Raw genomic sequence first — 17173 nt, 5'->3', positions numbered from 1 at the left:
TGTTTGTTTATTTTTTTTTTTTTCAAAATTTTTAAAATATTTAAAATAAAAACCAAAAAAACTTTTTTTTTTTTTTTTTTTTTTTTTTTTTTTTACCAAAATGACTTTGTTTTCCAGTGAATAACGGTTGACAGCTGTGTTTCAGGTCTGTCTGAATATATAATTAATTTATTGACTGGGTAAATCATCTTAAGAAAACATAAACCGTTGTTGGAGTTTGATTATTGTGCTAAAAAAATTTACCTAATTTCTAATCAGAAGCTGATGAATGAACCCCTTCATGTGTTTTTTCTTGGTGGAGAAGTTGGAGGAACTCCGTGAACACGGTGTTCCCAGCAGAGGCGGGGGATCCGCGGGCTGTTCACCTGAACACAGCCGCTGAAACGAGGACGGAGACATTTAATTGACTAAACTTGTCAAAAAGCGTTAAAAGTGGTTTAAAAACATCAGATTTTTATATTCCAGGTTATTTTTTATTGTTAACCTCATGCAGTTTGTAATAATTTACCTTAATTTCCTTGGAAAAGCCGTCCTTCTTTTGGAAATCTGCCGGCAAAGTTCGGAGAGTTTTACGCACCGAAACGCAGCAGCATCGGTTTTCCGCGACTTTTACTTCATTTTATCGCAGAATCGGAGAAAGTTGGTCCCCGGGGGAGCGGAGCGGTGGTGGTCCCGGGCTGTGCACCGCCATGTCCGCCTCCGTGTCGCTCCTCCTCCGGGTCCGCTCGGATCAGACGGAGGTTCGGAGGCAGAAACAGCCAGAAGGTCTGACCGACCGCAGCAGCTGCACCGGGATCAGCCGCTATTTTAGGGACTCTACACACAAAAAGCCGCTGCAACCTGATACGTACAACCATATCTACAGTCCGATGCATTCAGATGGGTAGTAGCTAGTTACATTTACTCAGCTACCCTTACTTGAGTAACTTTTTTTACTGTTAATTTATGAAACCAATATTAAATATTTAGTTTGAAGATTTAGCTTGAAAACTAAATATTTAGTTCACAAGCTAAATATTTATATCTGCAAGCAAAAATATTTAACTTACAAATATATAGTTAGTAAACTAAATATTTAGCTTACAAACTAAATATTTACATAGCAAGCTAAATATTTTGCTTCAAACCACATATTTGATTAACCTAAATCGTTTGTAAGCTACAGAATTAGTTAGGTTGCTAACCATTTGCTGAAACCTATCCTATATATTTAGTTTGGAGCTAAGAATTTAGCTTGCAAACTAAATTTTGCAAGCTAAATTTGTTAGCCTGTCATAAGAAAAAAAATTTTGGGCTTATTTTTTCATTTTCACCATGTTTTTCATTCATTTATATGTCACACTTTCAAACTAAATATTTAGCAGTGAAAATATTTAGTTTGAAAAGTCTTTTTTTTTTTTAGCTCAAAACTAAATATTTACTTGGCCATTTAGGTACTTTTTTCATCTTAAATATTTAGTTTCCAACTAAGAATTTAATTTGAAAACAAAAAATTTGCTGGAAGCTAAATGTTCAGTTTACAAACTAAACAAGTAGCTTGAAGCTAAATATGTAACTCACTAATTAAATATTTAGTTTGTAAGCTAAATATCTTGTAGCTAAACTGCCATTTGTTGAATCCTGTCATAAAGATTTAGCTTGAAGTTCAATATTTAAATATTCAACTAAATATTATTTAAGCTAATTAAATATTTAGTTTGAAATTGTGACATGTGTAAAAGGAAACATGGTGAAAATATGAGTTTAAAACAATTCTTGAGTCAGACTAAATAATCCAAATTATTGCTGTTGATTTTTGACTAATGGTACAATTGGCACTCCGTACATATGACCTACATTAGCTTTTTTTTCTAGCTGAAATCACACATCGCAGGTAAAAATGAAAACACAGAAAATGGTTTAATAACTTTTATTGAAAATGATTTATTGATCACAGGCAGCTGCTGCAGATAATTATTGATATTCCCAGGTATTCCATGAGATTATACCTGGGATTATTTGATCACTTTACAACAAAGATGTCGAACAGTAATGGTGTTCAAACTAGTCCAGAAATTAAAGACCTTTTGTGTACATGATTAATTTTAATTTATTTAATTACTATGAAGTTGTAAAAAGAAAAAAAATGCAATCAGATCTTGAAAGAGAGTTTAAAAATCTCAGAACAGGAAAATTACAACAGATTGGGAAATAAAAACGCAAATTCCCACGTTGATAGAGGCAAAAATAATCAGATTTTAATCCCTGAGTTGAAAAAAAACTCCCACTGATGGTGAAGCTTAAAATGCTAAAGAACCACATTATTAAATCAAAGTAAGAGCATTTCTGTATTGTTATAAAAAAAAAAAGTAGTGTTTTGTAACTAGAATCCATAAAAGTTACAAAAAGTTTTAAAAAGAGACACAGGAGAAAATGTTTGGCCTTAATGCTTCGTCAGCGGTTCACAAACTTCAGTGTGTTTCAAGTAACAGACCAACTAAAAGTAACGCATAACTGTGAAATGGAACGAAAATAAAAGTATAATGAAAGTAAAAATCTAAAAACAGAAGCTTGTTAAATCCATGATCTGAATATGGAGAGAGGATGGACTTCCTGCACTGCAAAAACACAAAACCTTCTGTGTTTTTGGTCGTTTCTAGTGCTAATATCTTAGTACACTTGAAATAAGACAAAATTTACTTTACAGTTAAATATAGGAGCCTGTTTTAAGAAAGTAATTCCTTAATATTGATGAAAAATTACCAGTTCTTTGGTAGATTATTTCACTGACAAGACATTTTCCCATTAAACTAAACCAAAAATACTTGGTGAGATTTTGTGGTTTTGCAGTGTACCGATGTAATTTGTACCATAAATACAAAACGTTTTGAGGTATTTTTGATTTACTACAAACTACGTTACAAATAACTATTCAGGAATATACTGAAGCGTATTTTAGGTTAATAACTCCTTAATATCAATGAAAAAATACTAACTGCACTGGGAATCATTAAGAAGTTATTGACTTAAAATAAGTTTATAAATATTGCTGAAAAGTTACTTGTAAGTTAATTTTGTCTTAATTGAAGTGAACTCAAAAGTACTTGGGAGGATTTTGTGTTTTTGCAGTGTTCAACAAATAATCGATTTAGTGGCGCTGAGATAAATGCATGCCACACTTTTCAGATTTTTCTGAGTTAAAAACATTTTTTTCTTTCCCTTTCACACTTATGTACTTAAAATCCCAGTGACGTTTGTGTAAAACCTCCACAAACTGTGGGGGGAAAAAGTAATTGAAGGAGTAAAAATAGTTCTGTGCTTCCAGCTCAGCAGAACCAGCGTTGAGCCGGGTCCAAAGCCCAGGAGAACCTGAACGCTACATGAGTTCTGGTGTAAGGAGATCAGCAGACGTGTTTGAGGTCTGCACCGTGTCTGATGGGGGCGCTGTAGGCCGAGTGCCAGTCCCGCTCAAAGACGGCCTTCAGCTGGGATTGGAGAGTCGGGTCCAGCGAGTCCGTCTGGTTCACGACCAGCGCCGACCCGGCCGTGTTCAGGAAGTAGTCTCCCGACCAGTTAGACGTCCCTGAGGACAAAACACACATATTTATAAAAGTATTTCAATCCATTTAACTCTCTTTTCCACTTTAAGAAGCTGAAATCTCTCTAGGAGAAATAAAATCTCTTTTTTTTCATGCCAAATTTGAGTTAGAATTTTAAATGTGACTTATTATTCTTGAACAGGTTCAGGCAGATTTGTGGTCTACTCAAAACATGTTCATCACATTTCTTTTGCCCACAGTCATTCCTAGTTAATGAGATTTTAGCTGTTTGAGGTTGTCCTGTCACTTTAAATCCAAGTACACTGCTGCTGGCCAAACCACCGAAACTCAACGTTTACTGCAGAAAATGCCTGCAATTATACAATCGTTGTACGTCTTTGAAAAGCAGAAGTTGAACCTCCTGCACAACCAATAAGAATACAAAATGTGGTTTCTAAATGGTAAGTCAACAAGAAAACGCTTGTCTTTTCCAGCAGCCATTGTACAGTAAAGGAAAACCAGCTGTGCAGATGTGCCGAAGCTCGGCCTGGGTTGCTAGGTAACGTGGTGGAGTTCCACTGGGGTTGCTAAGCAATGGGCAGTACCTGTTTGTAACATTAGTATAACTACGACTTTATTCTGGTAAACAGAGTTGGGTAATAACTAGTTAAGTTTACTCTGTTACATTTACTTGAGTAACTTTTTGGGAAAAATGTACTTTTAGGAGTATTTTTACTGCGCTGTACTTTGAGTAATTTTATTATGAAGTATCTCTACTCTTACTTGAATAAAATTTCTGGATTTTCTACCCACAAAACATGTTTTAACCCAAAACTTCACCAAACTCAGACACACACCTGCAGTTTTTACTAAAGTTTCATAAGTTTTTTTATTGAAAGAAACTGATTTGGAAAATTTTTATTTTGCCTGATTTTGTTATTTTTTGTTACTTTAATAAATTTTTGTTATTTTTGTCTTCAAAATACCAAAATTTTCATTTAACTTTATATTTTGGTCCATCTGATGATGTAATTTTTAAATATTAAATGATTGATAATTTGATCATTTACTCAGTACTTTTGACCAAATATTTTTTTACACTTGTTTGAGTAAAAATATGTTGAAGTTGTTACTCTAACTTGAGTGCAGTTTTTGGTTTCTCTGCTCCTCTGACGGTAATATTATGATTTCATTCTCATAACTAAATAATAACAGTAGCCTGGAGCTAGAACTATGTCAGAGTTGATCTTCAAAGTCCAAATATAACGAAGCTGTAAAACAAGATGGCCGCCCTGACATCACTCTGAACTACGGAAACCCAGGAAGTGAACTGATTTATTTATTTTCCAATCATTAAATCATCAGAACCAAAGGTTAAGTTAATGGATTTACTGCAGGTCTTACCAATATAGGCCACTTTGTCGGTCACCATGTACTTGTTGTGGTTCACTCTTGCATAGGGAATCGCTTTCTGCTTCGGGTCGGCGGGAACCGTAAACAGCCTCTGAAAAACCGACACCGAACACCCCGGCTTCGTTACCGTAGCAACAGGCCCGGCGTACTGCGGATGCATTTTTCAGGAGGAGGCGCAACTCACCACCTGGACGTCCAGCTTGTTTCTGTAGTCGTGAACCGAAGCCAGAGACTTCAGGAAGGGCAGCATGACGGGCGGAGAGTGAGGCCAGCAGCTGATCAGCAGGCGAACTCTGACCTTCCTCTCGTACGCCGACCGCCTCAGCTGCGTGTCGATGTCGGCCCAGTACCTGCACAAGGCGCAAAATATCAAACCTAAAACGGAGGCGACTATTTTGTGACATGGCAGTTAACAAAGGAGAGGGAAAGATTTCACAATAATCAACTGTAATGAGTTTTAAAAACTAGAAGCACAAGTCTGCATTTATTCATAATTTCAAAATTATGACAACATCTTAGAGCCAAGCTAACAAAAACTTTAATTACCAGAATAAAGACATAATATTACAGAATAAAGTCCTAAAATGAAGAGAATAATGTCATCATATTTCCAGAATGAAGTTGTAATATTAAGAGGATAAAGCTGAACTGTGGTAAAATGAGGAATGTTGAGCATATTATTTAGTTATACTGTAGTATCGGTTTTATAAATAATTAAATATTAAATCTGTTCACACATCATCAGATTACTATCAGCATCAGTCTGTGTTTGCTGCTGATAATCTGACTAAATTATGGCCGATTTTAGCCTTTGAATTTAATCATTTGGCTTGAAAACTGAAGACATGGTGGATCAAAAGTTATCAAAATTAAATACTCTGACTTTTATTTACTTTATTTCTTATTTTTTTCAGTATTTTCTTCTTTTTCCTTTCTTCTAGGCTACAGTAATCCACATGATGCTACAGCTAGCGTTGGTAACATCCACTCAGCTTCACCTTTTCGGGTGCGTATACTCCGTAGTGGGCAGGTAGTTCATGACAGCGATGTAGATGAACTCCTCTGCGTCGTCAATCACGCTGAGAAGCGACTGAAGATCCGGAGTCCTGCCGGCGGCGCAGAAGGACAGAGGAGAGCTCTGAACGGGATAGGAGAGTTAGCAAAACAGGAAGCAGGAAGTAGGAGTCTGGTGTTACTGGAATAAAAGCTAATCCTCACAGAGAGGTAAACGCTGGACGGCGTGCTGTTCAACAGCAGCTGGAGTGGCGTGTCTTTGTTGTACAGGGTGGAGAAGCTGGACGGCCACGGCGACGGGATGGACTCGCTCCCTCCAACCAACCAATAAGCTTCAAAGATCTTCTCCAGGTCTGAGGCCAGGCAGCTGCAGTTGTAGACGACGGCTCCCAGCTCCTTCACCTGGACAACCGTGGAGCCAAATGACAATCTGAGGCTGCGTTCACACCAGCCCTGTTTAATCCACTTTAATACAACTCCAGTCCGTTTGTCTAGGAAGTCCGGTTCGGTTGTGGAGGTCTGAATCGAACCAAAAAGCGAACTCTGGTTCACCTACAAACCCCGGTCTCGGTTCGGCTGAAGTGAACTCTGGTTCGGTTTGAATGCATGTGTGAACGCCAAGCGAACCAGAGACCGCTCCAAAAGCAGGAAGTGGGCTACAGCACAGGGCATTCTGGGTAAATACATATGTTTTGTTGACAACCAGAAACTAGAGATGTGAAGTGTTGCATATTTTGGTACAAATCCAATACCAAGTAAACACAGGGCCAGTATTGCCAATATCAATATCGATACTTATTTTTTAAGTATCATCAAACTTCAGACCTTTACTCATTTCTGTGGGTTTTCCTTTGAATTATTTTGCTAAAGCCTAGGACAGAATCTAAATAAAGTTTTATAAGCGTCTATAAAATGCTCGTACATTATTTTTTAAATAAAATCGATCATTTGAGAGCAAATCAAAGCAAAATATTTTTAACAGAACACTTAAACAACAATACAACAATAAAATAAAATTTCAAGAAAATAAAGTATAAATCTTATGATACTATCATCGATCTGATATTGATACGGACTTGGTATCAATATTATTGATATTTTGTATCGATCCACCCACCTCTACTCCACTACTTGCTGCATTCTTATTGGTTGTGCAGAAGGCTCTACTAATGCTTTTTACAAAGATGTACGGTTGTATAACTGCACATCAGATTGCAGCCATTTTCGCTCTAAAACAGCTTAAGAAAGGCAGAACTGAGCAGACTGAAATCTCATCAACTAAGAATGATTTGCAGAAAAACGTAATCAACATGTTTTGACTAGGCCACAGGCATTTCAAGCAGTCCAGCTGTACCTGCGTCAGGGACCTCCAGTCCATGTTGGCGCTGCCGATGTAAATGTGCGTCTTGTCTACGACCCAGAACTTGGTGTGAAGAACCCCGGTGGTGAGCGCCCTCATGTTGACCGTCCTGACGTCGGCTCCTGAAACACACCTGGGCTTTAGCAGGCGCTCTTTGTTAATGTTCAGATTATAGACAATTATTCATAAGATACACAAACAGATGTGAAGTTCAGAGGAGCCTCGGTTATGAACTGATTTTCTGTCAAGAGAAACTGGAAAGTGATTGCAAAATGTTTTCCTATTTTGGATTTTTTTGTTGAAAAATTTTAAATATTCAAAAGAAAATGGAGCTTGAGAATCTGAAACACATGGGAGAAATGCTAGCGGCATTTGTTTCGCTTGGTGCTGATTGGCTGAACGCACAAGAGAGGAAATGAGGAAAAATGTAGCGCTTAGCGCTAAAATGGTTTCCACTGAGTGTGTTAATGCGTTTCAAGGTAAATTTAATGTTTTAACTAGTAAAATAAGCAGCTCTAATAATTTAATTTTTTAGAGGGAATTTTAAATATTTACAAGTTTTAGGTATTTCTGGATACTCAGAGTTCACTTCTGAATAAACATATGATTTATAAATGTAGAAACGTATAAAGGCATGTTTTTATAAATCACTAAATGGCTTGAATGCATTAATTAATGGTTGGACTTGATCAAAATTTTAATTAAGTTAGTTGCAGGTTCTGTAATTAATTAATAACAATTTAATCAAACTATATATCAACAAAATTTAAGTTATTTGAGCATCTTTATGAGTTTTTCTACAGACTTATCTGGAATTCCTCTGAGATAGTTTTTAGAAAAATATTCAGAAAAGATTTTGCTGCTTTGATTTTGATGATGTTTTATGTATAACAAAGTGACTGCATAAATTAGCTTGTGCACTTTTTTTCCCTAGAATTCAATCTCTTAAAGGGGAAGCACCAAAAACATTGCACTTCAATTAAAACATTAGCTATGAGGGTTTTGCAGCTGCTGATGTGAAGGTAATGAATCACCTGAATCGTTGAGCAGTTTGAGGTCAGCTTGTGGTTTTCCCTCCTGCGAATCGACTGCAATCCGAACGTGAAGCTTCCCGGAGAGTTCAGCCAGCCTCTTCAGAACCTCCTCCCCCTGCGCAAACAGAAACCGTTATTACACACTACACTGCAAAAACATGAAGTCTTACCAAGTATTTTTGGTTTAATTTCTAGTGTATCTTAGTTCACTTGAAATAAGACAAAACCAACTTAAAAATAACTTCAGTGAGAAATAGGAGCTCATTTTAAGTCAATATTTCCTTAATATTGATGAAACGGTTCTAGTTTCATTTGTAGAATATTCCACTGCGCTGTTACCTAGCAACCTCAGCCAAGCCCAGCCCGTTACCTAGCAACCCTAGCCAAGCCAAGCCCGTTACCTAGCAACCCAGTTCTAGTTCCACTGGCAGATTATTTCACTTATAACATGGAAAAAATATTTTATTAAGTGAAATAATATACCATTAAGAAATTATTAACTTAAGACAAACTCTGATACCATGGAAAGAAACATCATTTTGAATGTTTTTTATTCACTATTCAATAAATAGTCCATAAATTTAGCATAAGTGCTAACCTCATACCGACTCATTTTAGATGGTCATAAGTTCTGTGGGTGAACATTTCATTATCAGATAATATCTTTTTTCAGCACAATCTTCTCTTTTTATTATAAGAAAATATAATTTTTTTTTACATTATTTAGATCAAATTTCATTTTTTCCCACAGTTCTCATGGTTTTTTGCAGCTGAACATTTTTTTTTGTCTTTTTCTTGCTATGTTAGCTTGAGGAGCAAAGCAGCTTGGTAGCCAATCAGAGAATGAGCATCAATAATAAGATTTAAATTAATTATTTTAACTCGTATTTTACTTTTAAAAATTATGTAATAGCAAAATAAAAAATTATGATGAAAATTTTAAGATAAAAATGTATCAGATTTAATATTTTTCCATCCAACTTTCTGAGGTGCCACAGCGCCCCCTGGCGGCCTCCACTTTGAAAAACACTGTACTAGGATCCATATAAAGCCCTGTGTGGGATTTTATGTTTTACAGTGCAGAGGACCTGGGGCGGGCTCTGACCTGAGAGGCTGAGGGTTCGTGGGTGCCGGTGTCCTCGTTAGTGAGCGTCCAATAGAAGGAGGCGATGTCGACGCTGCTGCGCGCCTCGCTCATCAGGCTGACCCACGCCTGGAAGATGGAGGGGCTGCTGGTGCTGGAGTTGAACTCCATCCCCTCAGGGATGCTCTCCACCAGGACGATCCTGACGGGGAGAGGAACAGGAAACGTCCCAGACATTACAAACCATCACAGTCTCCAGGTAAAACCCCTTCGACTTGGAAACTTGACTTTTTTTTTTTTATAGCAAATTTAATCAGAGAATATTCAAGTTTTTTTGTATTGGAAATACATAAAATTAATCTCAAAATGTTTGATTTTCTTTGGTGGAAATTTACAAATTTTTCTTCCCTTTTATCTTTAATATTATGTAGAAAAGTGATAAATGAAGCTTTTTTTAAAGTGTTCATACTAACTTTTTCCTGTTTTGCCAAGTTAAAACCTGAAACTTCGATGTGTTTTATTTGTATTTTAAAAGACAGACAATGGGAATGTTGGCCTGATTTGATGTTCTAACTGAAATGTTAGCTATGCTAACACTAAAGCGCTACACCAGGAGGAAGCTAATGCTAAAGTGCTTAGTTGATTCCACCAACTTAGCTTAGCTAGCTTTTCCTCTGCCCACATTTCCCAGAATGCCATGAGGTTCTAGATCAGCGTTCGTTAAATATCCTATATATTGAATATTAAATATTCTATCAGATGCATTATCTATTGATATTGATATCAACAGATATACCGCTAATGTTAGCGTCTTTGCTTACTTGCAGGGGTCCGAGCAGGACTCCACCGTCTCCTGAAGGCGGCTGCTGATGGAGGCAGGATGCTGGAATGTTGAACCTGCCAACGTCACTGACTCCGCCGCCCTCGGGGTCAGGATGTTGTAGAGCGCCATGGCGGCCAGAAGCACACAGGCCACGGCGGCCAGAGTGATCTGCCACCTGGCGAACTGACGGAGAAACGGCTGCAGTTATTTATTTATTCTGTCCTGAATCAGAGAAACGGACTGAATCCGAGGAGAAACTCACCAGCTGCGCTCTGCGGGAGAATTCCTGCCTCCGTCTCTCCGGATCCACCATCTGCACACAAATTCACTCAATTATCACTCAGCTCTGCTGAGACCAGTCTGGAAACTACAATCAACAACAGGGGTTAGCTGATACTTTAGCTCTCTGAGAAGTGAAACCAGTTATGTGACTGAAACTGAATAACACCTTCCGGGCGTTTTACATCTTCATAATTTATCAAATCAATAACTTCCTGTGTTTGCAGAACGATCTCATGACTCTCAATGAAACCTGAAATACACTTAAAAAACAAGAACTAAGGCGTTTAAAATGCTCTAATACACAGAATTATTAGCATATTAAAACCTTTTAAATAATTTAGTGACACAGATCAAGACTTTAATCAATAACAGCTCATTAGTATTCATTTTAGATCAAAAATACGTTTTAAAAAGTATAATGTAGTTAATATACTAGAAACAGAATTACAATAATTCAATAAATTAAATATAAGTCCTGGTGTTTGTCAGATTAAAAGTACCATTAGAAAATAACAACCGTTAAGCAAGTATTAAAAATAATTCATTTAATCAAAGCTACATTTGTTTTTAAAGATATATATTTTTAATGGCCTGATGCAATATTACAATTTTAAATGTCATGTTTTCATTAACTGAAAGTAAAAAATCATCATAATTATCTGTAATAAAGGCTGTCAAACTTTAATCTGTGTGTAATAAATTAATATGTTTTAATAAGTGATAAAGTTAATAAAATAATTAGATTTTCCAGTAATTTTCTAATTTATTGAATGTATACACATTTCTTCATGCTCTTGTAGAGCATGAAGAAATGGTTACCTGGTTATAGGTGATGTCCGACTTCATGTTCACGTTTCTGTCCGATATTTCGCTAAAACTCTGAGAGAAAACAGGAAGAAAATAGAAAATATTTCACATTTTTCAAACATCAAAAAAATCTGAATAAAAAACCAAAGAGAGTGAGAACAAAACAAAAGTTATTCTATTATTTCCAAACACGACAAATGGAAATCTCCAAACAGAAAGACAACCAACAAAGACACACGGCTTTTTTTGTTTTTAGATTTCAAGGCACAGTGTCACTTTTTAGCACAATCAAGTAACCATGATTTAACGCCTTGAAATTGGGGCTCTGTCTCTTTAAGAAGCTCCTTCATGACATCACTACAGCGCTCCTGTATGAACGCTGCAGAATGTAAATTTTGTAAAACAAACATATTTTTAAAAACTGTCACTGTGTTGTGACAGTATTGTATGTATAATCTGTGAAAAATTTTAACTCCTCTGTCTTCTCCCCAGTTCTGACTAGAAACAACCAATCAGAGCAGGGAGGCGGGTCTTAGCGTTGTCAATCACCTTGTATGCTACAGCTAGCATAGCTTGTTGTGAATGCCAAAGGTAGTTAGCGTCGCCACAGATGGCAGCAGATAAACGGCTTACCTGTAAGTTGTTTCTTCATCATTAGCACATTTAGGAGTGAGTACATGAGGATGATTGACAGCGTTAAGACCCTCCTCCTGCTTCTGAACTGCTGCTGGCTAGTCTGAAGGATTTCTCAAATATGCATGAAAGAATCAAATTAACAAACATTTGATGATGGAATAAGATTATAATATGTGCAGCTTAAAAGAAGTAAATTTGACATAACACTGCCCTTTAAGGAACAGGGGAAGTTGAGATGCTGATGGCAGGAATGTGCCACTGTAAAATCCCTGACACTGCAGTCACGAGAGTTTCTGCCACAAGAGAAACATGTGAGGCATCTCTGCAGCTGGAACAGGACGGCTGCAGTTCAATCAAACTGTTCTTTAACTTCAAAAATCAAACATCCCATGATCCTCAGGTTATTTATAAAAAACAAAAAACATACTATGATCCAGCTGCTACTTCTGCTAAAATCTAATATTCTACTTCTACTCCGTGAACATGTTGGTAAGAGGAATCTGTTCTCACTTTCCCTGCCATCTCCTTCAATGAATTTAACTAAACAACTGATGGGATGGAAATGTTTTGCAGTTTTCAAAATGCACTGAAAAAACTAAATTTTACCAAGTAATTTTAGTCTAATATCTAATAACACTTGAAATGAGACAAAACTAACTTACAAGTAACTTTTCATTAAGAAAGGTAACGGCAGTTACAGTTGGTTATGAAATAAGTGGAATAATTCACCAGTAGAAATAGTTTTTTTTTTTTTTAAATCAATGCTAAGAAATTATTTACTTTAAACAAGCTCAGATTTCTTGTTGAAAAGTTATTTGTAAGTTAGGTTTGTGTTATTTTAATGTACTAAGACGTTTGCACCAGAAACTAAACCCAAAATATTTGGTAAGACTTTGTGTTTTTGCAGTGTGTAACTTTACCTTGTTACCGGTAACCTTAATCTTAAGTCTTCCCTGTCTAAAACCAAATTTCGGTACCGGTTGGGCATAATTTAATCATTCAGTCCTGTGACAGCTATTTGCTAATTAATTCAATTTTAAAAGTACTTTATTAATTCCAAAGTCATAACTAATCTGATGATCTTCAGAGAGTTGCAGTGGATAGTGAGGCTGAAGGCAGTAAGAATTTCCAGTAGCAGCCAATGGATCTGACTGAAGAATGTTGCAGTATCAGTGTCTCATGACTGTCATCACATGCTAACAGCTCAATTTCCAAGCATAAGAAATGATATTTTACAGTAATAAGTCCTGAATGACATCATCAATTGTTGACAAGCACTGCTAACCCACGTTGATTGCTTTGAAATCTTTATCTGGTTAGAAATCAGAAAGACGTTGGAGTCGGGGATAGGACCGTTAAACAATATAATCGATGGAGGAAATGTTTGACCTTCCTCCAGAAATCTTCCTTTTTTAATTCCTGGTGAGTTTGGGGTCAAAGTTCAGGTATTAAATTAGCCTGTAAGTTGTTAATCAGCTACGTAGCATAATAACTACCGGAAAGTAGCAAACATCCCTCCAGCTGACCAAACCAAGAGTTAATAACTGAATAATGCGGAACATTTATGCCAACACTTTTTTCCATTTTAGTGTTAAAAAAAATAAACAGGGGAAACAAAACATAAAACTGAAGACTTCATCAAAAAGCCGAAGGTAACACCAATTTAAAGGAAATTCCCAACACATTGTTTACGAACTGGAACTAGGAAATCCCAACTTCCGAGTACTAAATGCACCATTAAACTTTCATAAACTGAAAGTGAATAAAAATTAACAACAACAACAACAACAAAAAAAATCTGCCCTATTAGTAGCTAAAATAATTCTGATGTTGTTTACATTGAACTGAGGAACGAAAATAAAAAAAACAAAGGAACTATGACTCGAGTTTTTCTGACTCATTTTGTGATAAATTGTTGCGAATTGACCAAAACACGAATTTGACAGTTAGTTAGTTCACTTCAGCTCCGCAGAAATAATCTAGTTCACCGTATAAATATTAAATAACTGATCTAAAGTGAGGAAAACAACTTACTTTGTTGACCTGAGATGAGAGGAACAAAAGTCGCTGACAGAGCAAAACCATAAAAAAAACTTTCAGTCAAAAACAATAGAAAAACTCACAACTCACCTGTTAACATGCGTAAAAAATCCTTCGATAACTGCATCTAGGTATTCTCTTTAAACACTATAATGGTTAAATACGTGTTTAAATGACAACACATTGAAAAGACAGATGTTAAGCGCTATACCTGTCACAGATCACTGCTAGCTTCATACAGAACTAACAACAGCGAACTGGGCAGGTGGTCATGTGATCCGGCGAGGCAGCCAATCAGAACTGAGACTGTACCGTGACGCAATCCACGAATTCCAGAATTGACAATATCACTTTTCACCACATGAGGCCGCTGTTTTACATTACTCGATCTTGGTTGCACTTTGGGAAAGGGCTGGAAATATATTTACATGAAATGAAACGAAATTAAATTAAATATTTATATATTCCGAACATAATAGTCCTTAATTTCTTTCTTTCATAGGCGAGGGGATTTTTAAAAACATTTTCCAGCAGTGAAAAATATATTTACTTTGTGATAATCAAGAAATTAACATGTTTGACTTTGGATATTCGACAATGACTCTAATAACTGGCTAAAAATAATAGAACCACACAAGAGAACCACATTTTGGCATGTTTTAAGTGTACATATCATAACAAATGCCAATTTTACCATTTTTCTATAGAATAATTGCAGTCGATTTCCACAACAGAATGACACGAAAATGGAAAGCAACATTTTTAGAGCATATGTTTTAATCATTAGGTTGTAAACTTAGAATTTTTTTCAATATCGACACACCATGCAGAAGAATTGCAATTTTTTGGCCAAAAAAGAGATCTTTTTCTTTATTTTAATGGCAAACAATACAAAATAAATTGTGTTTCTTTAAAAATTACAACAAATTTTATGTAGCAGATTATAAATCAGTTTTTTCCAAAGCATTATGTAGCTTTGCACAATATATATATATATATATATATATATATATATATATATACATTTTCTCTTTTCAGAAAGAAAACATCAAAATATAAAAACACATTTTAGTTTTTAAGCTTTAAATGCACAAATTGTCAAAATAGGAAATATTTTCATCATCTTCTGGCAGAATTTGGATGTTTTTCTTTATTTTAAAGGCAAAAAGTACAAAATAAAATGGCACTTCTTCATAAATGAAAACAAATTTCGTATAGTAATTATAAATCGTCTTTTTTCAGAGTGTATGTAGCTTTTTAACTGTCAATATGTTGAATTCTCCTTCATTCTGGAAAGAAAACATTTAAAAATAAAACATTTTATTTTTAAATGACTAAATTGTCAAAATAGTAAATATTTCCAAAATATTTTTGCAAAATATTGATGCTTTTCTTTATTTTAAAGTATTTACAAAATAAAATGGCGGTTCCTTATAAGTTACTGTAAATAATCTTCAAATTGTTATGCAGCTTTGCACTCTCTCTCTCTCTCTCTGTATGTATATATATATATATATATATATATATATATATATATATATATATATATATATATATATATATAATTTTTATTTTTTATGAAAGAAAACATCTAAAAATCTACATAATTTTTCACATTTTTAAATGTTTAAATGCCAAAAAAGAAAATATTTCCATGATTATTTTGCATAACATCTATGCTCTTCCTTATTTTAAAGGGCAACAATACAAAACAAAATGATGGTTCATTAATATAACAGCAAATGTTATTTTTTTGCAAGCGTTACTTAGCATTTGCGACTCGTATGAAGCATTATTTATCTTAAATGAGGGGGAAAAAAATCCACCTTTATTTCCAGGTTAAACTGTAGAAACAAGCCACTTCCTCTGGTGACCAGCAGGGGGCAGCAGAGCGCAGGAATACGCCGCTAAAGCCGGAGATGTTTCGGTTTGGTAACAGTTCATTTCCATCAGCCGCTCGGAGCAGCAGGAACATCCATGCAAAACAGAGGAATGTGCCTTTATTTAAAGGTGATGAATGGTCAGTTTGATTTTGTTGGCGGTGAAACCAGTAGATTGATAAGGAAGAACGAAGAAGAGAAATTCCAGGTTCACACATGCAAACACACCTGCTTCCTTCAGGTTAAAAACCAATGAAATATCAAGCTGAAGGTGTGTAACCACAGAAACCAGGTCAGAAAAAACCTAGACAGTTTTATTATTTTACAGCAACACAGACAGACTTATAGTGAGGCAATAAAACACTGGCAGGCTTCTCTTCTGCAGCACATTTTACTTTTCACTATTATGATTCCCATTGAGTCTCATAGTTTTTGGGATGAATTTGACGTGTTTGTTTCCAACTTTTTGCAGGTTAGAGGTGTTTCTTCCTTCTGCTTTCCTAGCAGTAATGCTTTCAGGTTGTATTTTTCCCAGAGTAGGCGTGTTTGCGTCACTGTGACTCTGCCGAAGGATCGATCCAGAACTCAACTGTGGCTCAACTTTTATTACTAACCCAACTTCCTGTTTTTTTTAAATCCATTTCTGTTTTTTACAGTGCGTTTGTAAATGTCCAAGTGACAACAAAACTTCCTTAAACACAACCAGAGGTAAAATAAGACAACAAACTGACATTGTAGCAGCGTCAGAGGTCTGTAGGTGCCTTTTTAATAAGTAAGCGTCGGTTGATCTTGTTTTATTTCTATTGTGTGAGGACTATTTATGGCTGAGATGGCCATAAAACCCGGTGACATCACTACAGCAGGCCGTAAGGGCTGGTGACGGTGCAAATGGAAACATGAACTATTTTAGGTAACTGCTTTGTTGCCCCAAGGAGATAATTTTTTCTCTTCCTTCTGAGTATTTATCTCACTTTAAACCTAAAATAGACGCTTTAAAGTAAACATTTCTGATCTGAATGAATGCTAGGCGAGACAAAAAAATGAGGAAATTAAGACTTTTTTATTCTTTTCCTGTTAAAATAAACCCCAAAATGTCCATAAGTAGAAGATCTGAGCTGCTGTAAACAGAAAATATAAAATGTTTCCTCTTAAATGAAAAAAAACTGACAGTATTCATGCTTCTACGCTCAATCAAAAGTACAACTGAAGTGCTTTATTGTTTAAGTGATGGAGTGTTTTTCATGTTTCTTGGGGTGTGGCAGCATAACACAGCATTATTCAG

General features: G+C 35.7%; 1 protein-coding gene and 1 long non-coding RNA gene across 3 annotated transcripts in view; both read right to left on the bottom strand.

Annotated features, from left to right (window-relative positions):
* Positions 1-812, bottom strand: part of LOC106947882 (uncharacterized) — a 6729-nt gene extending 5917 nt beyond the window's left edge. For both annotated transcript variants that reach the window (XR_001425063.1, XR_001425062.1), the window contains exons 1-2: positions 509-812; positions 244-378 (exon numbers count right to left, since the gene is read on the bottom strand). This is a non-coding gene — a long non-coding RNA (uncharacterized LOC106947882). The remainder of the gene's footprint in view (positions 1-243; positions 379-508) is intronic.
* Positions 813-1894: 1082 nt separating this feature from the next.
* pld3 (phospholipase D family member 3) lies at positions 1895-14269 on the bottom strand. Its single transcript, XM_015033109.1, has 12 exons — positions 14102-14269; positions 11348-11407; positions 10509-10559; positions 10245-10429; positions 9445-9625; positions 8340-8454; positions 7300-7427; positions 6150-6347; positions 5930-6069; positions 5116-5281; positions 4923-5022; positions 1895-3562 (listed from the first exon to the last, which is right to left on the bottom strand). Exons 2-12 carry the CDS (start codon positions 11372-11374, stop codon positions 3381-3383), a joined length of 1473 nt encoding a protein of 490 aa, XP_014888595.1. The 5' UTR covers positions 11375-11407; positions 14102-14269; the 3' UTR covers positions 1895-3380.
* Between the last annotated feature and the right edge of the window lie 2904 nt (positions 14270-17173).

This window comes from Poecilia latipinna, unplaced genomic scaffold (assembly GCF_001443285.1).
Source record: "Poecilia latipinna isolate Pla-1442-1.1 unplaced genomic scaffold, P_latipinna-1.0 Scaffold15, whole genome shotgun sequence".
NCBI classification, from domain to species: domain Eukaryota; kingdom Metazoa; phylum Chordata; class Actinopteri; order Cyprinodontiformes; family Poeciliidae; genus Poecilia; species Poecilia latipinna.
Note: the sequence above shows the minus strand (reverse complement) of the source record. Positions and strands in the feature narration are given on the sequence as shown.

Bases quoted from the DNA above. Each gene is read 5' to 3' on its own strand.
- pld3 (XM_015033109.1), bottom strand. From the start codon at position 11,374: ATGAAGTCGGACATCACCTATAACCAG. The intron at 9,626-10,244 runs GTAAGCAAAGAC...TCTCCCCGTCAG, and splicing joins TCCTGCTCGGACCCCTGCAA to GATCGTCCTGGTGGAGAGCA. The intron at 6,070-6,149 runs GTGAGGATTAGC...TATCCCGTTCAG, and splicing joins CGTCCAGCGTTTACCTCTCT to AGCTCTCCTCTGTCCTTCTG.